The 27758-nt window shown below is 39.0% G+C and overlaps 2 protein-coding genes across 3 annotated transcripts; one reads left to right on the plus strand and one right to left on the minus strand.

Annotated features, from left to right (window-relative positions):
* The first annotated feature begins 6 nt into the window (after nt 1–6).
* Nucleotides 7–13191, plus strand: LOC104991123 (chromosome unknown open reading frame, human C6orf62). Of its 2 annotated transcripts, none has more exons than XM_010843501.1 (5): nt 7–1626; nt 3311–3487; nt 4660–4782; nt 8699–8833; nt 11815–13191. In XM_010843501.1, the coding sequence occupies exons 1-5, from the start codon at nt 1498–1500 to the stop codon at nt 11938–11940; spliced, it is 690 nt and encodes a 229-aa protein (XP_010841803.1). In that variant the 5' UTR covers nt 7–1497; the 3' UTR covers nt 11941–13191. The 2 variants fall into 2 exon arrangements, with proteins under 2 accessions (XP_010841803.1, XP_010841804.1); XM_010843502.1 differs by having other exon boundaries at nt 7–285.
* Nucleotides 13192–13979: 788 nt separating this feature from the next.
* On the minus strand, nt 13980–27740 carry ACOT13 (acyl-CoA thioesterase 13). Its single transcript, XM_010843503.1, has 3 exons — nt 27482–27740; nt 17664–17848; nt 13980–15369 (listed from the first exon to the last, which is right to left on the minus strand). The coding sequence occupies exons 1-3, from the start codon at nt 27566–27568 to the stop codon at nt 15174–15176; spliced, it is 468 nt and encodes a 155-aa protein (XP_010841805.1). The 5' UTR covers nt 27569–27740; the 3' UTR covers nt 13980–15173.
* Between the last annotated feature and the right edge of the window lie 18 nt (nt 27741–27758).

Genomic DNA, 27758 nt, shown 5'->3' on the forward strand with positions numbered 1-27758 from the left:
CCAACTAACGACCCCGCCCTAAACCATCCAAACTCGGGAAACATGGTCTGTTCAACGTGAGTAGCTGTAATCCGGGTAACTTTAGTTTTTCTTTTTTCTTTTTTCTTTCTTGGGTGGGGTGGGGTGGGCATACTTTAAAAAGTAATTAATATTAACGCAATTATTTTCTTTTCTTCCCATTGATCCTTCCCCTTTACCCTCTCCCGCCTCCTCTACCTGGGCGGGGATTGTTTCCACGATGAAATGAGTGAAAACCCGAGTGATCCAGTGTCTCCCGTGGTGCGAGTGAGTCGCTGCCGCTGAAGGCAAAGGGTGGGGGTGGGACCTCCGGGGGGTGGAAGGCAGGTGGTCCCCGGGCACTGCCTGGGCTTTGGGAGAAAGAACCCGCCACCTTTGCCTCAGCAATGCTTACAAGAAGATAAGTCTCACTCCCCACGATCTTGCACGCGGGCAGATTCATAGGGAACGGTCCCTCGGGGAATGTAGGACTCATTGCAGGACTTGGGGTGTTGGGATCCCGGGCATTAATCAGGTCTAACCACAGAGCCGGAATCATTATTATATCGTGTTATATATACCCCTTTTTCTTCTGCCATCATGATTCTCCTTGGCAGCAGCACTAGCAGCCGCCTGATGGTGAAAATGTGGGTGATGGGGAAATTGGTAATGACTCCGCTGTTTTTTCTTATGGCTCCTTTGGGCAACAGCTGCCCGCCCCCGGTATACACTGTAGTTGATTGCAGGGAAACCCTGAACCTCTCCCCTTCTTTCTCTACCGATTTTGCACTTTTCTCTTTGCTCACCACCAAGTGTAATCAATAACACGCACTGATAATACATAGCAATAGTGAAATCTGAAATAACTAAGAATTAATTAGGTACTACAGCCATGAATCTGGCTGGGTAAAGTTCAATTGGATATTTCAGTTTCATTCACCTACCCTGTTTGGTTTTGGGGGGAGGTTATTTTGGTGGCTTTTTTTTTTTTTTTTCCTTTTTGATATTTGGAAAGTAAGGATCACAGTCCCCCTCATTTCTTTTCATTATTCCTTTTCTAAAAAGAGGGAAAAAAAGATCCGGATGGATTTTAAGGATTGGACTGGTGTCAACTGTGTTTCATTGCACACCTAAATCCTACTAATAGGTTTATCCGTTTCCCCACCTTTATTTTGGCAGTTAAGCCAAATGTGTTTTCCAAAAAGTTAGTTCAAGTATTTTCTCTTTCCTTCCTTCCTTCCCTTCCTTTTCCCCATCTGACCCCAAACCATTCTTGTCCAAACATGACTGGACAGCAGCTTTTGTTTCTTGACCCTGTAATATGACAGTCTCCTAATATTGCCAGAAGGTGCAGTTTTTGGGTTGCAGTCGTGATTTTAGCTATACAATCATATTAGCAGGAAAAAAAATGACTTGTTTCTGTTGTACTTGAGTCTTAAGAAAAAGTGCCCATAGTTTAGTGACAATTTCCAAAGGCTTTAGTACCACCTGTATTTCAAAATGGGGGACCCAAACTCCCGGAAGAAACAAGCTCTGAACAGACTACGTGCTCAGCTTAGAAAGAAAAAAGAATCTCTAGCTGACCAGTTTGACTTCAAGATGTATATTGCCTTTGTATTCAAGGAGAAGGTAATTTAAAGTTCTTAATGTGATTTAGCACAAGGTTTTTTGTAAGTGTATATTACATGGTTAGGGTTAAAGAGTGGTGAACAAAAGTCTCCATTTGTGTGCTTTAACTTTGGCACTTTAACCTCAGTCAAAGGAGTTAGGGTGTAACCATGAATGAAAGGCTTGTGTGCTCATTGGTTTGGAAATAACGTAATTCTAAAGCTGAGTATCAGGATCCACTTTTAGTTAACATGGGGTGAGTAGCATTGTAAAACTCGCATTTTTGTTTTATAATAAATTTTATTTACGTGGAGTTATATAGAGAACTTGGTTACTGAATTTAAAGATTAGGTATATAGAATGTTTGAAAGTAGTAATTGAAATCAAAATGTTTACTTGCTGAAAGCTTTCTGGTCAAGCTACATGCTGTAGTTTACCTTTTCTCACAGTACATTTAGTGAAATAGAATGCACTTTTATTTTTAGGAGCAGTTAATTACTGTAACGGTTAATTTGTCTTTAGAAGTACAGCATGACCAAAAGAAGTGTACAGTTTTTTTGGTGTTAGAATTAATCCCACAGTAAAACAGCAAATAATGAGTTGTGAGCAGTCACGGAAAACATGATAAAAACTTCTGGCAACTTAAAATAATGGACAGTTTCTTAGATAATCAATTTCTATTAAACATGAGGTTAGGTTTTGAATATTAAGGAAACACTGCTTTGATTTTGTGCTTAAGTTGTGAGCTAATTTCACATCAAAAACACCATCTTGGCATGGTATATCTTTAATTTGAAAGTTTCTCACGTATTTATTCCCAGTATTAAAGTTATTAGTATTTAAGAACTCTTGTAGCTGCTAGGTACAGCATAAAAAGTGGTTTCGAAAGTGGTTTGTTTTGAAATGATTGTCTCAAGATTGAATATCACAGATTTGCTTTTTTCTTTTTTCGTTAATTGCAGAATTGATAAAGACTAGATTTTAATAGACACTATTACAATGTAGGTTCACTAGAAACATGAGATAAAAATAGACTAGATCTCTGAATTTAATTTATCAGATGCTGAAAATTATATCATCTAGCTCTTCTCACACCTATGGAAATCTTTGACTGGACCAGTATCCAGACAGTTGTCTTGAGCAGTTCATGAATTTTATAACCTAAATTGATGAGTTCTTGATCTTAACTAAGTTTGAAGGTTTGGTGGACATTTTTTCCTTTCCTTTTGAATATTGACATTTGTAGTTACATAATACCCAGAAGGGATAATGGAAATTGACCCTAGAGCCTTGATTTTAAGCTGCTGAGAGTTTGATTTTGCTGTACGTAGAACCAGTTAAGTGAACTTGGATCAGGAGTAAATCACTGTTTTGTTTTTTTAACCACAGGGGTGTCTGGTGTTTGTTTCTCATTGTTTAAGGAATACTGTGCAAAACAAGTTCTTGGTATGGTTACCGTAATGCTAAAAAAACGCAGTTAAACATTCTGATAATAGCCTGTTTGTGTGTGGTTGGGAAGTAAGGGGGTTGAGGGAAGAACAGAGGGATCCACCTAGTTTGAAAATCTGTTTTCTGTATGGAAATGGCTTCAGTTAAGAATTTTGCTGTGTTAGAATAATGCTACAAAACATTGTATTATGAACTCTGGGTGTTAAGAGACAATGTGCTACCAGTAGGTTAATACACTTTTTTTTTTTCCTTTTAGAAGAAAAAATCAGCACTTTTTGAAGTGTCTGAGGTTATACCAGTTATGACAAATAATTATGAAGAAAATATCCTGAAAGGGGTGCGAGATTCCAGTTATTCTTTGGAAAGTTCCATAGAGCTTTTACAGAAAGATGTGGTGCAGCTCCATGCTCCTCGATACCAGTCTATGAGAAGGGTGAGTTCTGTTTTTAGGTCTTGATTGGGTAGGCTTTTGTGAGTTAAACTTGCCTTTTTTTTTTTTCCCTCCTGAGAATGGGTAGTGAACGGTGATCGTAAGTCTCTTTAAAAACGGAATTTAAATAAAGCCATGTTTAACTTTTTTAGGCATTACTCTGTTGGTAATGGTGTACACTGTTGTGATTCATGTATGATATTACTTTTGTAATATGTATGATATACATATTCATGTATGAGATTTCCTTTTTCAGGGGAGAATAAAATATCTTGCCCCTTGTAAATAAGGAACTTTTGAGGCGGTTTGTCTAAACTTCTCCAGCTCATTGAAAGTTGCTGTGGGCAAAGTAACTTGAACAAGAGGGCCCCATCATTAGTATGCTTGGGGGGCAGCTGGAGATAACCATGTAATGGTCTGGAAGAGGTTAATTGGCCTCAATAATTGGCATATGATAAAAATTGCATTTCACCTGTAATACGGTGAGTTAGAAGTTCCAGGACACCTTTTATTAATTAGGGTCTGATTTTAAGAGTGGAAATAATGGTACAAGAACTTAAAAGACAAAAAATGAGAGGTTCAGTTGGCAGTTTTCACTGTGCACTGATGAGTTTAGATCTCAATATGATGAATATTGGACTGATTGACTATATGTGAACTCTAAAAAATAAAAATTAAGATTAGGTCATAAACTATTCAGATTGTATACTAGATCTCAATATGATGAATATTGGACTGATTGACTATATGTGAACTCTAAAAAATAAAAATTAAGATTAGGTCATAAACTATTCAGATTGTATACAGTCCTATTACTGTCACCTCTTAAAAGACATAATATGTGGTAGACCCTTAACATGGATTTGCAGCAACTGTCAGGGCCCACTTATAAGTGGGTTTTTTAAAATAAATAATTTACAGTACTACTCAGTGTACAGTTGGTTGAATCCACAGGTAAAGAACTACAGATATGGGGGGCTGGCTATAAAGTTACATGCACAGTTTTCGACTCTGATCGGTGTCTCTCCTGCCCAGGTTGTTAAAGGGTCAGCTGTATAGTGGACCTTTTGCACTTGAAAATGTTTTTGTAGTCAGACCCTGTAATTTGTGATATTGCTTGTTATGGCTTTGTTTATTTGAAAGTAATGTTTTTTTTTGTGTGTGGCATTTTACAGGATGTAATTGGCTGTACTCAGGAGATGGATTTCATTCTTTGGCCTCGGAATGATATTGAAAAAATTGTCTGTCTCCTGTTCTCTAGGTGGAAGGAATCTGATGAGCCTTTTAGGCCTGTTCAGGTATTTTATTCTAAAATAAGTGTGGTGAACACATAAATAAGTTGAAAACTCAGAGAATAGGGTCCAATTTAAGAAATTCCTTAGGAATATGCTTTCTGATAGGTTCTCCTTCACAAGTCCCTCCTGGCCTTTGGACTGTTGTAAGAATGGACAGCATTTGGATTATAGAATCGCATGAGATTGAGGTGGTTCTGACTACCCAGTGTGTCTTTGAAATTATGGTCAGAGCAAATGTTTTAAGGTAGACATGGCTTCCCTGGTGGCTCAGACGGTAAAGCGTCTGCCCGCAATGCGGGATACCCAGGTTCGATTCCTGGGTCGGGAAGATTGCCTGGAGAAGGAAATGGCAATCCACTCTAGCACTCTTGCCTGGAAAATCCCACGGACGGAGGAGCCTGATAGGCTACAGTCCATGGGGTCGCAAAGAGTCGGACACAACTAAGCAACTTCACTTTCACTTTCTTTGTTTATAGTGGGGCCCATAGATAAACTTTAGGAAATCTCTTCCCCTCCACCACACTCGCTTCTAAAATACTTTGTATTTAACTCTGGTTCTTAAAGGAATCTCATCTAAGAAATGAATGAAGAAACCCTTTCCTAGGAGTTGATTTGCATATAAAGCTTCATAGGAGAAAAGAATTTAGTAGTGGTTCTTAACTAACTTTCCTTGACATTTGGCTATGTTTGACTTGTCATTTAATGTGCTTGACAATTTCTAATGTTTTATTTAAGGGAATTTATCTGTGTGTTGATGTAATTTGTCTGTGTGTGCATGGTTGTAAGTACAAGATCCACCAAAATGTTAATTGTGGTTAGTTTTAGGTCAGATATAGGTAACTTTTCTTTTTTTACTTAAATATATTTATGTTTAATAAATTTCTATGAACATACTTAGCAATCAGACAAACTAAGAAGTAATTAACGTTTATTTAAAGACTAAGTATACCAAGCTAAATTTTACAAGGCTTATTTTGAACTGATTGCTTAGGACAGTGAAAGTTGTCATTGAAAAAATTTTGCTTTTATCCAGTCTAACGAAGTGTCTTTATAGTGCTTTTGGGTGTAATAGACTAATTGGTATCCTCCTTCTGTCCCCATGGTAATGTTGCTACACATTAGCTCAAATAAGTTGTCATTTTTCTAAGGTTCATTTGCCGATAGGCTAGAGGTGAACGTCCTCTGTTTGCGTTGTTTTAATTGATGACATCTGACTAAGATGAATGTGCTGGAGAATTTAAGCTGAATATAGAAGACAGAAATGGAAAAGGCATGTTATCAGGGCAGGTCTTACACCTTAATGGTGCTGCTCTCCAGATCTCTGTTAGGTTTTTGTTTTTGTTTTTTTTCAGTTCAGAATTTCCCATTTGAAAAACTTATATCTGCTTATCGCAGTACGTTTAATTTCTAGTACCCTGTCTTTCTCTCAGACCTTGTTTTAAAAAAATAGTTGTATTAAAATAGTCTTCTCAAGTGTTACTTTTCTTTAAAATCATGGCTGTTATGTTGAGTGTTGACTGCTAGGCTGTCTTTCAAATAAAATTTGATGTATGTTGAATCTCAGTCCTTAAACTAGGTAGATAGGAACCTCCTTTTGCTAAGAAACTGTCGTATAGGTAAAAAATCCAAGGTCATGCAGTTAAGTGGTAGTCAAGACTTAAGTCTAGACTGACTATAAAGCCTATGCTCTTAACTCACTACCGTGTACTGTGGAAAGTTCCCTGAATGATAAAACCTTAAATTATGGACTGAATATAAGCAGTAGGATATAGGATTATCTAGGATTTAGATAATATTTTTATAATTAGCAGTGTAAAAACAAACATACTTCTTTGAAGTAATTTTAATATAAATATCCTGAATGAGAAACCTTAAATAAAAATAACAGTTTATTCTCTCAAGATAGGTGAAGGAAAGGCAAACTTTAACTCACACACCTTTTTTTCTGACTCAAAAGCATTTTAAAATCAGAATACTTCAGTAGTGAGATTTAATAGAAACCACAGTAAAGATTGTTTTAAAATATTGAGTTCCACTATATTCATAGTACTGTGAAGCACAGGGAGGAACTATTAAAGTTGGTCTGGTCTACTCTTTTCTCTTCATTCCTAATGCTTTTGCTCAGGTTAGCTCTTCATCACGCTCTTATACCATTCATTACTTTCCTTCCAGGAATTGTTTCTTACATGCTGCCTATTAGTTTTCTTTTTCGTGTGGACCATTCTTCCCAAAACTCTGGGAACTCTATTCAAGCAGGATAGAATTGATTTGCCACAGAAACACACGCAGAGCCTTTTTCAGTCTCACTTAAATTTCTTGTCAGTGTGGTATCTACTGGCCTCTTCCATCCACCTTGATATATGCCATAGTGAAACACTTGAAGCTGTCTTTTTTGAGCATCGTCTTGATTTTGACACACTTGTGTTTGTGTAGGTTTCCTAGAATGGCATTTTCCAAATTGCTTACCATTTTTATTTTCCCCAGGGAAAATTACTGTCATCTTTCAAGGCCCAATCCAAAATCATCTGCTAATACTGCCCTCATTGTCTACTGTTAAGTTATTCTTTCTTCTCATGGTGCTTTTAACAGTAAGAACCCATTTTAAGGGTTTTTTTTTTTTTTTTTTACAAATAACCACATCGTATTCTGGGAAAGGTTTGAAGTAAGTTAGGATTTACGTTTTTATGTTGCTTTTCCTCTTTAGCGTATGTGAGTCCCTTAAGAATGAGATTATCTTATTTATATTTGTCACTATCTAATAACATGCTTTTCATATTGAGTTCAATAACTATTTGAATTGTGCAAAAGTATAATTCAATATTTTATGTAGAGTCATGTGTAGGGGATACCATATTTTATGTTATAGCTTATGAGAAAAACTGCTGGGTAGTAAAACCCTAGACAGCAAGGTCTGACTTTTTTTCCATGTTAGTATTTTCTACTGTCTTTGACATAATGGGAGAATAAAGATTGTTTGAACCAAATGGGCTAATAATCATTTTTACAATTCACTATTCTAAAATATCAGATTGTGTAAGGTTTCCAGGTTTCTTGAATTCCCTGTTAGCCTGGTCTTTTCACCTGTCATTTGGCTTCTCCATAGACATTTTGTTGGATAATCTTCCTCATGTTAAAAAATCAAAAAAATGTTATGAGTGACTTGATAACTGTTTTTCATAATGTAAAAAACTTTACTAATATGAAAAAAATGTGTATAAAAACATTTTTTTTTTTAATTTGAGGGGTTCCTGTATCCTTAGATACTCACCTTTGTGAGGCCTGGAAGTATATTTCAGGTGTGGGTTTTATGTTTCATTTACTCCTCTTAACTGATGGGTTAGAGCCCTTTTATTTTATAGGTGAGGAAGTTGAAATTTAGAAAAGTTAAGGGATTTGCACAGGTCACGTAAGTAGTGAGGTGTGCACCTGGGATTGGAATATAAATAGATTTCTTTCCAAGAGCCATCTGTAGCATTCTTTGTTATATAAGAGAAAGATGGATGGTGTTATTGGACTAAGTACTAAAGTAGGAGTCTTGAGCTGAGTAGGTCTGAACATCTCATTTAATGATATTTGGCTTAAAAGGAGTATTAAAATTTAGTCACTTCGGTATAGTTTTTCTAGAAGGTCAAATTACGAAGTGCTACGCAGTAGAATTTTCTGTGATCAAGGAAATCTTGTGTATCCCAAGAGATTATTTAGAATGGTGGCCACCAGCCACCAAATGAGACTATTGATCATTTGAAATGTGGGCAGTACAATTAAAGAACTGAGTTTTCAATTCCATTTCATTAATATGAATGTAAGTAGCCTCTATTGGTTACCATATTGGAGAGCACACCTGTATGCGTGTGGGTGCAGTAGATGTTTTCGGTAGTGTAACATGCTTGCGGTTACATGTGAATGTCTTATTTCGTAGGCCAAATTTGAGTTTCATCACGGTGACTATGAAAAACAGTTTCTGCATGTACTGAGCCGAAAGGACAAGACTGGAATTGTTGTCAACAATCCTAACCAGTCGGTGTTTCTCTTCATTGACAGACAGCACTTGCAGGTAAATTTTTTTTTTTTGTAAACCACACAAGGGCGCATTTTAAAAGTTTACTGGTTAGTAAATTGTTTTCTGTATGTTACTTAATTCTGATTTGCCCCTTCAGTATTGCATTATTTTTGAAGTTATTTAAAAACCAAGAAACAGATGTCCTGATCTTAACCTGGAACACTGGTTCCCAAACTGCTGCATGTTAGATCTACATGGGGAGCTTTTCTAAAAGTCATGAATTCAGTTTGCAATAATCAGAATCTGTATTTTGAATAAAATCCTCAAGAGATTGATAACACATTTATGTTTTGAGAAGTACTGGCCTAGATCTTTTAAATATCTAAAAGGATGAAAGCGTATCTGTATTTTAAAGGTCCACATGTATTTTAAATTAAGTATTTCCAATTTAAGTAGCAGTCCAAGTATTCCAAATTGATTTTTATTGGGTAAAATGTTTATTCTTATGGACCTAAGCCTAATAAATGTCATCACTTAGAATTTATAGTGGGTAATAGATACTTTGTTAATTGTTAAAAATAGCATCATTGTAATTTATTTAGCATTCATTCAACAGATAAGTGCTAAGTGTCAGATATTGTATATCAGTGAACAAGTTAGAAATTCCTGCTCTATGGGTTGGCATTTCATTGTGGGGAACCTAGAAGTAGGTAAGTAATAAATACTAAGAGAAAAGAGGGAATTACACTGTTTGGTGTGAATTCTTAGATAATGTCACCAGAGAAGGCCTCATTGAGAAGGTGATTTTAAATACTTTTTTTTTTTAAGTACAATATTAATTGCATTGTGCAGAACATTTTTGTTTTTATTTGAGCAAGTCTGTGCAAGGTACTAGAGAATTAGAATTGGGAGTCATACTGCTACCTTCAAGGAGCTGATAGGCTATTTGGGAAGATTGTACATTTTGTACCTTATAGAAAGTAATTTTATGGTGTAGTTATAAGTAAAAGAAACTGGGAGTTAAGAAAATTAATTTCATTGGAAGCATGTGATAAAACTGATAGAAAAGCATACAATTTAGGTGGGGTGTTTTTTGTTTTGGGCCTTTTTTGTTTTTAGTTTCTTATTTACCTAAGTGCTCCTGTGGTGAATATTTTTTGGTTGACTCTTTTATCCTTTTTAATTGCTTATAGTATACTTTCATTTGAGTTACTTAGAAAATACTGTAGAGCAGGATATTCAACTAGTGTCTACAGTGACCCTTGAATGACACAGGTTTCAACTGCACTCGTCCACTTATACATGACATTTTTTCAATAAATACATAACTGCTCAGTCCAGTTGGCTGAATTCATGGTTTAGTTAGCTGATGTGAAACTGTATATATGGAGGGAAGACTAAATTATACATGGAGATTTTCAACTGCATTTAGGGTCTGTGTTCCAATCCCTGTGTCTAAGTGTCATGTCATCTGTACGTAATATTTTACACATTCATGATATAACCTTTTTCTTTTTTTGATACTTTAAGGCTATGTGGTTTATCTGTGAATCTCTTCAAATTTTCACAAATCTCAAATTTTTTCCAATATGTTTATTGAAAAAATTTACTTATGTGTGGGCCCTGAGCAGCCCAAACCCATGTTGTTTAGGGGTCAACTGTATTATGCACGAAACTCAATACTTTCTGTGTATGAGCTCATTTAATCCTCATAATAGTTTTTTGATGTATAGATCTTACTACTCCTATTTTATAGTTAAGGAAATTAAGAAATTTGATTGGAATCATCTAGCAGAGATCTCCCCTTTATGTTCTAACATAATGTATATGATAAGGGCTAGACCAAAAAAATTTTGAATGGGTGGTGGTATAGAAGCTCATGCCTAGAATTCGGATTCTAACATACACGCAGTAACTTACTGGCCATGAGACCTTGGACAAATAACTTCTGTGATCATGTTCTTTTCTATAAAAGTAGTAAATGAAAGTCCTAGGTTTTAAAAGTTAAAATGAAAAAATATATGTATTGGGTTCATTTATGTACATAGGTATATAGACTGCTTCAGACATTGGCAAAGTCCACCTTCTGTTCCTTTTGCCTTTTTTTAAAGAGGTGCTATAGTGAAAAGATGCAAAACTTTGAAGGCAGTTCTGGGTTCAGACTTCATCTTCCACTTACTGCTGCTGCTGCTAAGTCACTTCAGTCGTGTCCAACTCTGTGTGACCCCATAGATGGCAGCCCACCAGGCTCCTCCGTCCCTGGGATTCTCCAGGCAAGAACACTGGAGTGGGCTGCCATTTCCTTCTCCAATGCATGAAAGTGAAAAGTAAAAGTGAAGTCACTCAGTCGTGTCCGACTCTTAGCAACCCCATGGACTTCAGCCCACCAGGCTTTTCTGTCCATGGGATTTTCCAGGCAAGAGTAGTGGAGTGGGGTGCCATTGCCTTCTCCGCTTCCACTTACTAGCCATAGTTTTTTGTGACTAGCCATAGTTTTTTGTGGAAGTACCTTGCACTTGTTTATCAGAAGTTACATGTTAAAATGGTAACTGCTTTTTAAAAATACTCAACGAGTGTGATTTATCTGTTAATACTTTGGCCTTGTCCTTTACCCCAGGATATGCTTAAATCTCTTAACCTATTTCTGATTTCTCTACCTCCTGCTCTCACCACATCTGCTGTCTTTCTGTATACAAATGTGATTGCAAATCTCTATTCAAATCTATCTCCATGATATGCCTTTAATCCTAATTTCTTTTAGCTAGTCTGATTTTCATAACTTTTTAAAGTCTGCATAAATTTCTGTAAACATTTAGTATCATGTTGACTCTTTTTCTGTATTTCGTGTGTCAAGGTTCTGTCCCAACTAGACCAAGTTCCCTATGAATAGGGACCATAATTTCTTGCCTTACTCTATATGCTTTGTTACTGTGTTCTTAAGTGCTTAATAAATTGTGGGAGATTTTCATGTGATAATTGGCCAGTTACGTTGAGGTCCTTCTTAAGAATATTCTAAAAATTTTTTCCCCTTCCAGACTCCAAAAAACAAAGCTACGATCTTCAAGTTATGCAGCATCTGCCTCTACCTGCCACAGGAACAGCTTACCCACTGGGCAGTTGGCACCATTGAGGATCACCTCCATCCCTACATGCCAGAATAGAGTGCTGACCAGCAAAATGGAGAAGATCAGAGAGTGCAGCAGCAAATTTTTTTTTTTTTCTTACCACTTGATTCTTTCAGAGTTTAAAGAAAAATGGACTCATGCACAGAACACTATGCATTTTGAAACTTGTTCATCCTGGATTTTTTTTTTTAATCATTTGTATCTCAGAACTTAAATTAGATGTCTTCTGCACAGACTGTGTGAAAGAAGATGCTTTGCATATTTGCTGTACTGCATCAGCATCTTACTAAAAATGTGAAATGAAAGGACTATTGTACACTGAAATGCTTAAATGTTTCTGAAAGCACAAGGTGATACTCATTTTTGATGGTCTTTCCATTTGTGCTGGTGTTGGCCTCTTTGACACCTGTCATCAGTATTTGGAGGGTGAGAAGTGAATGTAACAGGTATAAACGTTTTTAAAACTTATAGCTTTGCTATAATCACCGTTGTTCAGAGCAGTGTCAGATTCATTCTAATGGCCAAAAGTGGTTGTTTAAAAAAGAAAAAGAAGATACAACCATGGGAAAGAAATCTTTAAAAAGCATCTCATTGTAGGCAGTCTTGCCTCATATATTACTGGGTCGTTTGTTTCCTGGTACTCATAAATGTATGTGTTTTATTTCCAGATCTCTTTCCCCAAGTTGCTGTTATGAAAGAGTATTCTGCCGAGTGTGCACAGTTACACACGTAAAAGCAGATCTGGAGTCTGAAGTAGCTAAACGGCTATGAAACTGAGAAATACATTCATAGCTGCAGAAACCACAATAGGTAGAGGACTTTTGGTTTTTGTTTTTTGGTTTTGAAAAGAAGAGATTTTTATTATAAAGAAAAACAATTCCAGTGAATTGTGCAGAAATACTGGTTTTTACACCATCCTAAAGGAAAACTTAGGGTTTTTTTGATGTAGAAAAGTTATTAAAGTTGGGATCTTAAATTGTGCGGGGAGGAAAAAAAACACCATTGAGTGTCAAAGTTCTAAAAGCAGAACTCATTTTGTGCAATGAACATAAGGAAAGACTACTGTATAGTTTTTTTGTTTGTTTTATTTTTCTTTAAATGAAGAAAAGCTTTGCTTAAGGGTTGCATACTTTTATTGGAGTAAATCTGAATGATCCTACTCCTTTGGAGTAAAACTTAGTGCTTACCGGTTTCCAATTGTATTTAGCTTCTGGTTGGAATTTGAATAAATGAAAACCTAAATAAAATAGGTGAAAGTTCCCTGACTATTCAGGTGAATACACAAAACTCGAAGTGGTAACTTTTCTTATAAGTCACTTGGGTACCTATTATTGAGACCTTCAGTTCAGTTCGGTTCTGTCGCTCAGTCGTGTCTGATTCTTCGCGACCCCGTGAATCTCAGCTCGCCAGGCCTCCCTGTCCATCACCAACTCCCGGAGTTCACTCAGACTCTTAGCCCATGGCTAAACCGTAAACTCAGAAGAGAAGTTGGGTTTGTAATTTCAACAGGAATGGGAATCAAAGACATTTTGTCAGCTTTTAACAGTTACCATCCTGACCTTATACCTGGCTTCGTGGAAAGGCAAAAATACTCGTAATTCACAGTGCACTTCCATGTTTTCTATCAATTGACAATTGGAATCTATTTGAAATGAACACTTTCTCATGGTCAGGGACTGTTCTAAACTCTTTATCTAACCACCCTGAGTGGAACTAGGTGCAAAGGTTTAGGAACTTGCCCCCATACTCAAGTTTTAAAGGGTTCAGGCCAATTTTTTAAAAAAAAACAACGTCCTTATTTGGTATTTGAGTGATTTCCTTTGTGGTTAAATTTGGATTAGGTATCCTGGCCATTGCCCATTGTGAGTGATGTTACACCCCCTGAAGTTAATATCCAGAAACACTGCTCGTGTGCTCTTTATTGATGTCCACGTTCATTGGTGAAGGTGGTGTCCTATTTCCCCATTTGATAGTTACTGTTTTATATTTACTCCTCTACATGTGCCAGCATTCTGTTAACAAGAAAGAGCTCTCCTGTCTCAGCCATTTATTGTTACCTAAACAGTATGGACTCATTTCTTTTCAGTGCTATATAGTTTATTTGTAATTGGAAGATAACTGCTTTACAAGTGTGGGTTCTGCCATACATTAGCACGAATCACCCCTAGGTATACATGTTCCCTCCCTCATGAACTCCCACCTCCCACCCCTCTAGGTTATCACAGAGCACTGGGTTTGAGCTCTCTGCGTCATACACTGCTATTGTTTTTCATGCCTTGTTTCACGCCTTGTTTTATTGAGCACTTACTTTCAAATACAAGATAGTTTCATCTTGTTATTTCCCTATCCCACCCCCAGCTCTGAAATCAGCTCTTTCTCCAAGGATCCCAAGTTACTTTTCATGGGCAATACTAGATGGGTTTCCTATGTGTACACTGCTATTTTCAAGTCTGCTTCTGCCCTTCAGCAAACAGAGCTATGTGTATTCTGATGTGTATACTGTATTCTAATACAACCAAATGATCATCAGCCTTTAACTGTTAACTGTTTTCCAACTTCCAAAGGAAATTACTTCCTTTCTTTATGATCATCAGTTGTGAAATATTAGAACTAAGACCCTGATGACAGAAACCAATTATAAATACCACAGTTGACAGAAATTTGAGAAACTGACTAAACAATGTGTGAACTTGGTCTTTCTAATAGCAAGCATTAGGAGATTGAAGATCTGCATGGTTTTATTCTAGGTACTGGAAAAGGTAATTCTGTGCTCTCCCTACTACCACCACTATAAAATATACTAATCATGAACTGGGCTATTTATCCCACTGGGCTGTTTATCACTAATCTGCTTTGCCTTAAAGTTTATTGAGGACTGCTCACTCTTATTTTTCAGTGTGGCCTGTGGTTCATCTGCTTTGAAGTTCCATAATCTTGGAATTGGGTTTTTAAAAAAATGTAGCATTTTAGAGCTGAGAATGACCTACAATTTAAGGATTAATCATTAATTTGTCCTTCAGCTCAATACTAGGTTTTAGTTGTAAGGTAATCTTACCTCAAATGGCCCTGTGAGCTTTGCTTTACCTGTTTTCAAAACACACTGAGCTAAGAGTGTTTTCATCCAAGTATTACGTATGATTACAGACTAAAACTTTTACAAGGCTCGAAATCAAAGAATATAGACAACCCCCGTCCTGCATTCCACTTGATCTCTGGCATTTTCCCCAAAGACTATTTCTTGGCTACTTCTAGTTGTGCTACTTTGAAAATTACTCATTGTTGGACTTCTTCACGGAGCCTTCGGGTGGTCTGTTTCCCATGTGTTTGGTATGTCTGCCCTGTGCTATTAATTTTCCCGTGGCCTTGTTCATCAGATCCACAGAAGCAAATGAAAGGGATCTTCCTTCCTTCAAAACGTGTGCTGTAATCAGTATGTCTTCTCCCACTTTAGCAGGTGACATGTACCTTAAAAGGAAATATTTAAATTTAGTTAACAGTAGTTTTTAAGTGCATCTCATAACAGCCTTATGTTTTTTTCCTAGATAGTTCAAGAATAATAGTAAACTTTCTGTCCTTTCTCATTTGAATGGCAGATCCTGACCCAAGTTCTCTCTTACTGATTCCTTACATGCACACAAGTTTGTTTTCCCATAAACAGGAGTTTTCAACTGCTCCCCAGCCCTGCGGCCCTTCTTTGTTTTTAGGTTTCCTACTTCATATTTATCTGGGGCTAGTGAAAGATTCCCCCAAGCTTTCATTTAATTTGCTTAACTTCCAACATGAGGTAATACTTGCTGTTTGGTTATCAATATTCAGAAGTTACTCAGCTCTAAAATGATTTAAAAACAACTATAAGGAATTAATTGAGGCCCTCTTGGATCTCAGGCAGCTCCTGATGGTGGCCAAAACTTCGGCCACACAGACTTTGAAAGGCCAAAATTATGTTTGGCTTATTAAAGATGCTTTATGGTTGTAATAGCAGTATTTTGGAAGATCATGATGTGCAGTGCCAGGTTGGAAGATCTCTGCTCCTAATAGTCTTGAGGCAAAGCAGGGTCGTCAGACGGTCTTAACCCTCATCACATGGAATAAGGGAAGAACTGCTGAATACATGCCTCAATGCCCTAGCAGTTCTTTTTGTTCATCTTAATCTCAAAAGACCCTTTGCATTTTAATCTTGTGATTTGCTTACTGCATGCTCATTTCCATAGTAAAGACAGACTAAATGTTAAGTTAGCCTAAGGAAAGATTTAGATTGAAACCTGATGACTGACATGGTTTACACTGACCTCATGTCAAATAACGTTGGCTTTCCCACCCTAACTTCTGCCTCACCTGCCAACAAAAATCATATCTTCTGTAGCTTAGGTGGAAAAATTGTCTTTTTCAACACCACATTTCAAAAGCATCAATTCTTCCAGTGCTCAGCTTTCTTTATGGTCCAACTCTCATCCATACATGACTACTGGGAAAACCAGAGCTTTGACTAGACGGACCTTTGTCGGCAAAGTGATGTCTCTGCTTTTTAGTATGCTGTCTAGGTTGGTCATAGCTTTTCTTCGAAGGAGCAAGCTGTGGCTGCAGTCACCATCTGCAGTGACTTTGGAGCCCAAGAAAATAAAGCCTGTCACTGTTTCCATTGTTTCCCCATCTATTTGCCATGAAGTGATGGGACTGGATGCAATGATCTTAGTTTTTTGAATGTTGAGTGTCAAGCCAGCTTTTTCACTCTCCTCTTTCACCAGGAGACTCTAGTTCATCTACGCTTTCTGCCATAAGGGTGGTGGTATCTGCATATCTGAGGTTACTGATATTTCTCCCAGCAATCTGATTCCAGCTTGAGCTTCATGCAGGCTGGCATTTCACATGATGTACTCTGCATATAAGTTAAATAAGCAGGGTGACAATATACAGCCTTGACGTGCTCCTTTCCCAGTTTGAAACCAATCTGTTGTTCTATGTCCAGTTCTAACTGTTGCTTTTCGACCTGCATGAAGATTTCTCAGGAGACAGATGAAGTGTTCTGGTATTCCCATCTCTTGCAGAATTTTCCATAGTTCATTGTGAACCACACAAAGGCTTTGGCGTAGTCAATACAGCAGAAGTAGGTGTTTTTCTGGAATTCTCTAGCTTTTTCTGTGATCCAGTGGATGTTGGCAATTTGATCTCTGGTTCCTCTACCTTTTCTAACACCAGCTTGAACATCTGGAAGTTCTCGGTCCACATATTGTTGAAGCCTGGATTTGAATTTTCAGCATTACTTTGCTATTGTGTGAGATGAATGCAATTGTGTGGTAGTTGGAGCACTCTTTGGCATTGCCTTTCTGGAATTGGGATGAAAACTGACCTTTTCCAGTCCTGTGGCCATTGCTGAGTTTTCCAGATTTGCTGGCATATTGAGTGCAGCACTTTCACAGCATCTTTTAGGATTTGAAATAGCTCAGCTGGAATTTCATCACCTCCACTAGCTTTGTTCATAGTGATGCTTCCTAAGGTCTACTTGACTTCCCTTTATCACTGATTATATATCCCTGATTATTTATATTATTATTACTAATATATATTGTACTTAGAAATCCTTTTAGTTCTAGATTCTAAAACCATGGAATGTTTTTAAGGCAAATCTGTAGGTGCACTTAAGGATGACCAGCTAAGGGCAACTCCTGCTTTATTTCTGTTATAAATGTGTGTTGTCTCATTTGTTTGAAATGAGTTATCACATTGAAAAAAGTTATTTGGGGTACAGTTTGTATACGTACGTTATGTTCATATCAACACTGACTCCGGGTTTACCCCTTTCTGTGCACAGCAGAGCAAGCGATGATATGACATCCACTAAGGTGGCTATCATGCCGCCATGGAGAGTGCCCATTTTATTGGCATGCTGCTCTTCCACTTTCATTTCACAAATCAGTTTCCCAGGGGCAGCAGAAACGAGAGTCACCTAAGTGTTAAAAAAATTTTTTTTGAATATTTGGTGGTATTAAGAAAAGCACAAACAGCTCTACCAAGAACTATCATTGGGTTAAACCAAGCCACCCCCAAAAGTTGATTCAGAAACTGAAAATGAAGTTACCAGTCTCTCTTGATAGAAATGAACTCTGGAGTAAATTGTTTTGAAATAAAAAGGAATATTTAGGGGAAAACAGGAGTAGTTTTTCTTAATCTCCACTACTCTGCATAAATCAAACATTCCATCTGAGCTTCTGAACTCTATGTACAGCAACCTGGCATCTCTTAATGTCTTCTCAGAAATTCTGCACTAAGTCAGGTGGTCCTTGTGATCTGTTAGTCCATTGTAGTTTTAATTTGGATGTTCCCTAGTTATTGCACAAAGTAATTTTCAGAATGACTTCATGATGAATGGTTTAAAACAATGTTTAAAATAGGCTGAAAGAAATTCAATACAGGATGAGAACAAGCTTATACCACAAACCTATTTTAGTGTAAAAAAAGTTTAATAGAATCCAGCAAAGTTAAATTGCTGCTTTTAAGGTCCTGCCCCATTTATAGTATCATAATGAAAAAAATTACATAAAAGATAAAATGTGGAACAATGAATTTAGAATGTTATATCAAACATCTTTAGAAAGGAAACAAAAATAACAGAAATGTGTTTCTTATATCCTATTCAATTTACTAGGAAAAAACACCATAGATATCTAACATTTAGAAGTCAGAACTGAACTGTGGATGGAATGCGTTGCATCCAGTGCAGTAATTCTTGCTGTCACTAGAGGTTTTCAGACAGAATATGGATGCCTGTGTGAGGCGTCTGCTGTATTTGGGGGAGGAAGGGGTGTCTCCTGCATTAAATGATTCGATTCTCAGTAACTACCATTTACTGAGCACTTTCATAAGCCAGGCACTGTGCCAGTCTGTCCATGCACTATGTAATAAGGGAGAGATGGTTTCCATTTCGTAGTAATTTAAATTCAGACTGGTTTACTCTCAAGATCACCAAGGATATGACAGAATTGAGATTCAGGTCTAAGTCTATTCACCTCCCAATCTCCCTTGTTGCTAACTGTAGAATCTCTAGATATATACAGTGGCTTTTATGCTCCCACCAGGAAGGCATTTTGGAACTTCACAAACTAACTTGAGTTGTTTGCTGTTGTTTATCCTCTACAAGGCCCTGATATAAAACAGAAACAGAACCATAAAATACAAACCATTCTAAATAATATGTTTTGCTTAACAGGTAAATCAATGGAAAAGTGAATGTCAGAATGGGATCATTATCATTCAATAAATGATCTAGCCATAAGATGTCCTCATTAACTAATAATGCACACCAAGGAGACCCAAGATATAAACTCACCTTACTAGGGCATTTACTAGACTCTTTGAAGCACTGCAATCTAAAGATGAACAAGATCAAATCTCTGCTCTTAAGGGGTTTCCAGTCTATAGGAACAATACACGCACACTGCAGTACAGTGACTGACTGCCGAGAGGATAAATACAGGTTGCTGGAAGTAAGGATCTTACTCATCCAAGTATGTTTTCAGGGAAGAGACATTAGAAAGGCATCTGTGAAATTATTTACACATTAAAGGATGGGCAGAATTTAGCCAGGTAAAGACAGTTTGAAAAAGCTAGGCAGTTCAGGAAAGCCTCATCGTCACCAAAGGTGGGTGCGTGTGTGTGTGCATTTTCAGTCACATCTGACTTTTTGCAACCCTACGGATTGTAGCCCGTCAGGCTCCTCTGTCCATGGGATTTTGCAGGCAAGTATACTGGAGTGGGTTGCCATTTCCTTCTCCAAGTCACCAAAGATAGTTTAGTATAATTTCAAGGTACAATGTATTTAATAGAGCTCAGTTCTTAGTGTTCCATATGATTATCTAACTTTGGCTGGGATGACAAAAAGTAAAACAAATGTCAATTTCACTTTCTACTGAAGAATACTGATTTTAATACTGACCTTCTCCCCCAGCCTGGTGGCGCAGGTGGTTAAGAATCTGCCTGCCCAGAGGAACCAGATAACAAACTGCCAACATTCACTGGCTCATAGAGAAAGCAAGAGAATTCCAGAGAAAACATATACTTCTGCTTCACTGACTACACTAAAGCCTTTATTGTGACAATAAACTGTGGAAAATTCTTAAAGAGTTGGGAATACCAGACCACCTCATTTGTCTCCTGAGAAACCTGTATGCAGGTCAGGCAGCAACAGTTAGAACTGGACATGGAACAACAGACTGATTGAAAATTGGGAAAGGAGTACAAGGTTGTATATTGTCAAGTTTGTAACTTTTGACTCCTTCACTTTTTGTCCACCACCCACTCCTGTCTCTGGCAATCACCAACTGTTCTCTGTATCTCTGAGCTCTGTTTGTCTTTTGTTTTTCTTAGTTCTACATAAAGGGAGATCATATGGAAAATAAAAAAGAATCTACCTGCAATGCAGGAGATCCTGGTTCGATCCCTGGGTTGGGAAGATCCTCTGGAGAAGGAAATGGCAGCCCAGTCCAGTATTCTTGCCTGGAGAATTCCATGGATAAAGGAGCCTGGCAGGCCACAAGTCCATGGGGTTGCCAAGAGTCGGACATGACTGAGCGACTAAACCCACCCACCCAACGTGAAAGGCCAAAGGCTATACTAAGATACAAAATTGGCTGAAAATGTATACTGGAATAGAGATACTCTTGCACTGGTCACTCTGATATGACAGAGAAATACTTTTATGTGTTACCAATTGTTTTTTGTTTTTTTTTTTCCAGCCCTGTTGCACAGCCTGTGGGATCCTAGTTCCAACCTGGGACTGAACCCAGGCCCTCAGGAGTGAAAATAGAGTCCCAACCATTGGACCATCAGGGAATCCCTAGTGTTACCAGTTCTTGTCTCCCCAAGTAGAATAAGTAAACCAATGGAAGATAACAATGAAGACTGATTCTTCTTTCGAATCAGAAGACTGATTCGCTACCCAACTTCCCAGAACTAAGAAACATGTCTTGTGGGGGAAGAAACCAATAACTACCTCTCTGTTGACAAATGGGGCTGAGGAGAGGACACTGTTTCAAAAAAAACAGATTTCGGTTTCAGTCATGATACAGGCTGTAGGGAGCACATGTATTTCTTTGTTTATTAACTGTAGCTAACTTTGTGTTAGAGACCATGCTCAGAAATGTATATGCATGTCTTACAGGCACTGAGACACCGTCTCAGTCCTCACAAATCTTTCAAGTAGCCAGTGTTTTGGTCTCCACTGGACTCAGGTCCACTAAGTAAACCTGCCTCCCCTGAGTTACTTGAAAAGAACACTGAAAGATAAAGGTAAAAATGGAGGCAGTGAGAGACTACTTTTTGAGGCTCCAAAATCACAGCAAATGGTGACTGCAGCCGTGAAATTAACAGATACTTGCTCCTTGGAAGAAAAGCTATGACCAACCTAGACAGCATTTTAAAAAGCAGAGACATTACTTTGCCAACAAAGGACAGTCTAGTCAAGGCTATGGTTTTTCCAGTAGTCATGTATGGATGTGAGAGCTGGACTATAAAGAAAGCTGAGTGCCAAAGAATTGATGCTTTTGAACTGTGGTACTGGAGAAGACTCTTGAGCGTCCCTTGGACTGCAAGGAGATCCAACCAGTTAATCCTAAAGGAAGTCAGTCCTGAATATTCATTGGAAGGACTGATGCTGAAGCTGAAACTCCAATACTTTGGCCACCTGATCTGAAGAACTGACTCATTTGAAAAGACCCTGATGCTGGGAAATATCGAAGGCAGGAGGAGAAGGGGACGACAGAGGATGAGATGGTTGGATGGCATCACCAACTCAATGGACATGAGTTTGAGTAAACTCTGGGAGTTGGTGATGGACAGGGAGGCCTGGTGTGCTGCAGTCCATGGGGTCGCAAAAAGTCGGACACGACTGAGCAACTAAACTGGCTGAGGAACCAGTAGAGACTATCAGACCAAAACCAAAAGTTAATGAATGGATGCCATGGGAGGCAAACAAAGCCCTAGGGAAGAGCTCGGAAGAATTTAAATATTCCCTGAAGATTTAACCAGCTGAAGTACCATTTCACTCATGTTCATTGGCAGGGTGGTGATGGTGATGAGAGATGTGCTAAGCAGGATTATAAGCAGTATTTTTCCCCAAAGGCTGGTAAATGGCAGATTTTATCGAATCATTCTAGAATGCCTACAAAGGTAGATGCTATGAAAGTCTATATTCACAATAATCACGTTGGCAAGGTTTCTCTCAATTACAGCTCCTCTGCTGCCTTCAACCTGGAAAAGAGGGGCTAATAGGGAAAGACCTTCCTCACCACCTATAGACTGAGGACTGGGGTGATGTCTCTTCACTCCTCTAGATCTCCTCTCAAGAGGGAAAGCACAAACTTGGGGAGAATTTTTGCAGCTAATCTAGTTTGGTATATAGAACTGGAATAGAGTCATTCCCAGGAAGGAGTGATGCCATGCAGGAATGTAAATATGATGAGCCCATTATGATAAAATCACAAATCCAACAGCAACAAAGTCTAAATAATCTGTTCCCCGAGCAACAGTAGTCTAAGTATACCTGTTGGCATATCACATTGATAAACTTTAAGTAATAACACTGTCCTTTTGTGGTAGAGCCAAAGCTTCAAAGTTTTTCGAGTAAGTGTAAGGTCTATTCTTACTTTCCTAACCACTTCTATAGTCTTCAAAGGCTACTTACTGTTCTCAACCCTGTATGTCCTCGGGGTTCAGTCTTAAATCCTTAATGCTTCTCTCTAGTCTGTGCTGTTCCTCTTGAGACAGCTCATTCACCTATACTTTACCTCTCATTTCCACAAGGATAAGGTGACACAATTTAACCTGGCTTCTGAACTGCCTGCGCTTATTTCTTTGTGTGTTGGATTTCACCTGGTATTTCCAGATCTCACCTGAGACTCCTGAAGTATATACTTTCACATGTGTTATTGTGGGGGTGAGAGTTCCATTGGCAAGTAACTTAAACATCATAAGGTGAAACATGTTTCTTTACTGCAGAACTAGTTGAAAGCTTTCAGAGAAGGCAATGGCACCCCATTCCAGTATTCTTGCCTGGAAAATCCCATGGACGGAGGAGTCTGGTAGGCTGCAGTCTATGGGGTCGCTGAGGGTCGGACATGACTGAGAGACTTCGCTTTCACTTTTCACTTTCATGCATTGGAGAAGGAAATGGCAACCCACTCCAGTGTTCTTGCCTGGAGAATCCCAGGGACGGGGGAGCCTGGTGGGCTGCCGTCTATGGGGTCGCACAGAGTCGGACACGACTGAAGTGACTTAGCAGCAGCAGTTGAAAGCTTTAATATATAAAAGGGATGCAATGGCTTTATTCATATGAGGTACACAGAGTAGTCAAATTCAGAGATACAGACTATAGACAGTGGTTGGCAAGGCTGGGGAAAAAAGGGAATGAGAAGTTATTGCCTATATGGTAGAGTTTCAGGTCTGCAAGATGGAAAGAGTTCTGGAGATGGATGGTGGTGATGGTTGTACAACTATGTGAATGCAAAAATTACTACTGAATTGAATACTTGAATATGGTTAAGATGGTGAACTTTATGTCGTGTGTGTGTGCGCTCAGTCATGTCCAGCTCTTTGTGACCCCAAAGACTAGCTGGCTGGCTCCTCTGTCTGTGGGGATTCTCCAGGTAAGAATACTGGAGTGGGTTGCCACACCCTCCTCCAGGGGATCTTCCCAACTCAGAGATTGAACCCAGGTCTCCTGCATTGCAGGCAGATTCTTTACCGTCTGAGCCAACAGGGAAGCCCCATGTGGTAAAATATGTGTATTATACCACAATTCTAAAAACGGGGATACATCCATGTTTTCTGAAATTATTTGGAGGACTTTTTTTTTTCCCCCTCAGGGCACATCTGATGGTGTCGGGAGCCACGTTAGGCATTACTGACAAAATGGAGGCACGGCCCCAGACCTGTTTCCTCATTCCGCAGGCATGGTCCCGGGATGAAGGAGTTAGGCCTTGTAATTCTGACTTGTCTTTTCCTCTCCTTGGCTGAGTTGACTGAAAAGGAATATTAAGGTGCTTATTGTTCTTGAGAGGAGCATGAGAAGGCACAAAGCCTTCTGCAGCTGTGCTCAGAAAATAATTCATAAAGTTAATCATTGACATTTGTTCAAGGACTTTTACAAAAGAGTGTTCCAAGGTGAGCACACAGGCCGCAGCTTGAGACCATGGGAGGGATTGCTATCTGAAGCCTATTTATGAGGAAAGTGTTTATGGCAAAGGAGTTTGCTGAATTTAGGGCTTAGGAATAATTAAAATAGAAGCTAAAGATTTAAGGGATGCTGTAATGTTAGCATATTCTTCTATAGCTTATAGAAATTAGGGACTTTAGAGATATTATTAGCTAGAAGCCCTTTCTAAGAAATAGTGAGCTTAGGATACTAGGGACAAACAGGACTTAAAAAGATAAGAAATAAACTGAGGAATGTGGTATGCAGCCCAGACATTAGCATGAGTTACAGTGTATTCACAAGGACACATGAGAAAAAGTAGACAAGAGAATTGCTGAGGCAGAAACTCCTTTTGAGGGGCACAATGATTTATGGAGACAACAAATCTGGGTCAGTGGGAACTGAAAATATCAAACCTCTGACCTAATGCTTTTGTCAAAGTATAAAAGAGAATCATAAGCTTGAAATAAATAGGCAGTCCAAGAAAACTGAGAGGCTGCCTTAGGTTCTCGCCGACACTGCTCACCCCTTCAGGTTGAATCCCTGGCTGCTGGAGCTGGATTCTGGCATGATGGGACTGTTCCTTGGAACCCACTTTTTTCTTCTCCTCGATGATAAACTCCTGGAGGGTGAGGAATTGTGATGGGGAGTGTGTGGTGTGTGTGTGTGTACATGCACACAGTCGTGTCTGACTCTTTGAGACCCCATAAAATGTAGCCTGTCAGGCTCCTCTTGCCCGTGGAATTTTCTAGGCAAGAATACTGGAGTGGGTTGCCATTTCCTCCTCTAGGGGATCTTCCCAACTGAGGAATCGAACCTGCATCTCCTGCAATGGCAGGTGGATAGTCTATCACTGTGCCACCTGGGAAGTCGATGGGTATTTCTTTATAATCTCATAGTACTTTGTTGACTGATTTAAAAGTGATCTTATAGCAAGATCAGGACTTTATTTTGAGTGTTAGTCTTTCTGTATCAATGCTTTATAAAAGATAGGTTTTGTGGGTGTTTATAAACACTGATAAAACAGAGGGTTTTTTTTACAAAGAGGACAGGCTAAAATAAAGAAGTGCAATGTATGATCTCATGCATTGACTTGACATCTATACCAGAACTAATTTTCAATTTGCTTTCTTCAACAGATCATTTGTAGAGGGACAAAAAGTCACCATCAATTATCAGATTCTATATGCTATCTCCAAACAACTGTCCAAAAAACGATATTTGGAATTGGAATATTATCAGCCAGATTTTCCAGTGTTTTTGTATTTGATTCATTGACTTTGTGGGAGTGGGTAATGGGGCAGACTTGACACAATAGTTCTGTACACCTCACTTGCTTCTTACACCCAGAAACATTATTCCTTCTAGTCTTCACAAAAGCAATGGGGTAAGAGGACAAGTGTGTCTGAGAGACCGTGTACATCTTTTACTCCAGTTTAATTTTAACAGTAATCTTGCATTTTAAAATCCTGTACTTAGAAGAGCATTTCTTGCCTTGAAGAATATCTGGTGTCATATTTAAATCACCAAAGGGACAATTTTTTGAAGTAAAATGATTTTATCAGTCAAGATCCCGTAAGGTACAAAAACTACACTTCTTTTATTAAGAAAGAGACTTTAGAGAATTACTAACCAGAGATTTAGAGAAAGAAATCATATGATTTGAACAGCCAACTCTAAGTCCAGTGCAAAGACATGGTTTATATGTATATAGCAATGGCAACCTACTCCAGTACTCTTGTCTGGAGAATCCCATGGACACAGGAGCCTGGTAGGGTGCAGTCTGTGGGGTCGCTGAGAGTCAGACATGACTGAGCGACTTCACTTTCACTTTTCACTTTAAGGCATTGGAGAAGGAAATGGCAACCCACTCCAGTATTCTTGTCTGGAGAATCCCAGGGATGGCGGAGCCTGGTGGGCTGCCGTCTATGGGGTCGCACAGAGTCGGACACGACTGAAGCGACTTAGCAGCAGCAGCAGCAGAATAAGAGTAGCAATTTATCTAGTTTTGACCTAGGTCAAAGTGAATGATTAAGAGCATGGTTTAAAGTCAAGTTTTCAAAGTCTCAGCGCTTCTGACGTTTGGACTGGGCCATTCTCTGCTGTGGGGACAGGGGAGGGAATCTGTGCACTGGGGATGTTTGGCAGCACCCCTTCACTCTCTCACCACCCTCAATTGAGAACCGCCGGTCTAGATCCCATTATCTTAAAACTCACAGTAAAAGAAACCATGTTCATGACTAGATTTACAGATCACTATGCATAAACCTCACCCCACTCCAGTGCTCTTGCCTGGAAAGTCCCATGGACAGAGGAGCCTGGTGGGCTGCGGTCTACGGGTTGCACAGAGTCGGACACCACTGAGCGACTTCACTTTCACTTTCATACACTGGAGAAGGAAATGGCAACCCAGGAGAAGGAAATGGCAACCCACTCCAGTGTTCTTGCCTGGAGAATCCCAGGGATGGGGGAGCCTGGTGGGCTGCCATCTATGGGGTCGCACAGAGTCGGACACAACTGAAGCGACTTAGCAGTAGCAGCATGCATAAACCTATTTAGCCTGAGCAAATCTGCCCACACGAAACAACTGCAAAATCCATTTTTGATCAAATTAACACACAAAGCACCTACCATGATACCAACCTGTGCAGTTAATATGATAGTCACCTGTCAGTAGTGAGCACTTGAAACACAGCTAGTATGAACTGAGATATGCTCTACAGTTCACACGAGATTGCAAAGTACAGAAAGTTAGCCCTCTTTGTATTGACTACGTTAAAATATTTTTGATATGTTAAACTATTTTACTAAAATTAATTTAACATTTCTTTTTAATTATACAATGTTGTGATTATAAAATTATTATAAAACATCTCCTTTCTAAGGCGGTCGTGAAGCCCTAAAGGGGGAACTTTTCCCCCACTTAACACTCCTCCTAGTTTACTTTATAAACCCCAGCAGGAAAAACGAAGATTTTATCAGCAACAAGCTAAGATACCTCCGCAACTCAACCAATGAGACACCACCACAAACCCGACTCTCCTCTCCTCCAAGGAACTTGTTCAAAACAGCCCCTCTCAACTGTCTCCTATTCTCTCTATAGAAGAACAGCTGAGGACTTGCCCATGGTTAGCCTCAGTTTGCAAGTCCCAAGGTGTAACTCCTCTGCCATTCCTAAGATAAACCCATTTTGCTGACTTATAAAACGGACAGATCAACGTAGGCACACCTACCACATAACTACTCCATCAAAGCAGTAATCATTACTGCTAGGGTGAGTTTAGGGATTCAATCCAAAAGAATCTAGCCAGAGAACTTATGAAGCGTTCACCCACGAACCAAGAAGGGCGCTTTCTTTCCCTTCGTTAGAAACCGCGCCTTCGCCTCTAATACCTTTTCCAAGTTTCTATCGAAACCGTTAAATTTGCCTGAGTGCGTTAGCCACTCCAGCAGAGTCTTTGCCTTCTTCACCCAGATCATCGTGGACCGTTCGCCGGCTCCCGGGCCCCACTTAAGACTGAGTCTTGGAAGAGCAGGGGAGCCCTGAAGTTCGCAAAAGAACAAGGTCAACAGCCTTCTGGACCCGAAGAGCGTTCCGGGTCCGCGGCCGAGCGCACAACTGTCCCTTCCCTGGCAGCTGGCGCACTGACGTCTAGCACTTCGTCACTGA

The sequence above is a fragment of the Bison bison genome, unplaced genomic scaffold, assembly GCF_000754665.1.
Source record: "Bison bison bison isolate TAMUID 2011002044 unplaced genomic scaffold, Bison_UMD1.0 scf7180017864182, whole genome shotgun sequence".
Taxonomy (NCBI): Eukaryota; Metazoa; Chordata; class Mammalia; order Artiodactyla; family Bovidae; genus Bison; species Bison bison.

Excerpts from the sequence above, each read along its gene's own strand:
- LOC104991123 (XM_010843501.1), top strand. The coding sequence starts at position 1,498 with ATGGGGGACCCAAACTCCCGGAAGAAACAAGCTCTGAACAGACTACGT. Across the intron at positions 1,627-3,310 it reads CCTTTGTATTCAAGGAGAAG|AAGAAAAAATCAGCACTTTT; the intron begins GTAATTTAAAGT and ends TTTTCCTTTTAG. Across the intron at positions 3,488-4,659 it reads GATACCAGTCTATGAGAAGG|GATGTAATTGGCTGTACTCA; the intron begins GTGAGTTCTGTT and ends GGCATTTTACAG.
- ACOT13 (XM_010843503.1), bottom strand. The coding sequence starts at position 27,568 with ATGATCTGGGTGAAGAAGGCAAAGACTCTGCTGGAGTGGCTAACGCAC. Across the intron at positions 17,849-27,481 it reads TCGATAGAAACTTGGAAAAG|GTGACTCTCGTTTCTGCTGC; the intron begins GTATTAGAGGCG and ends TTTAACACTTAG. Across the intron at positions 15,370-17,663 it reads AGTGTTGATATGAACATAAC|GTACATGTCACCTGCTAAAG; the intron begins GTACGTATACAA and ends TTTCCTTTTAAG.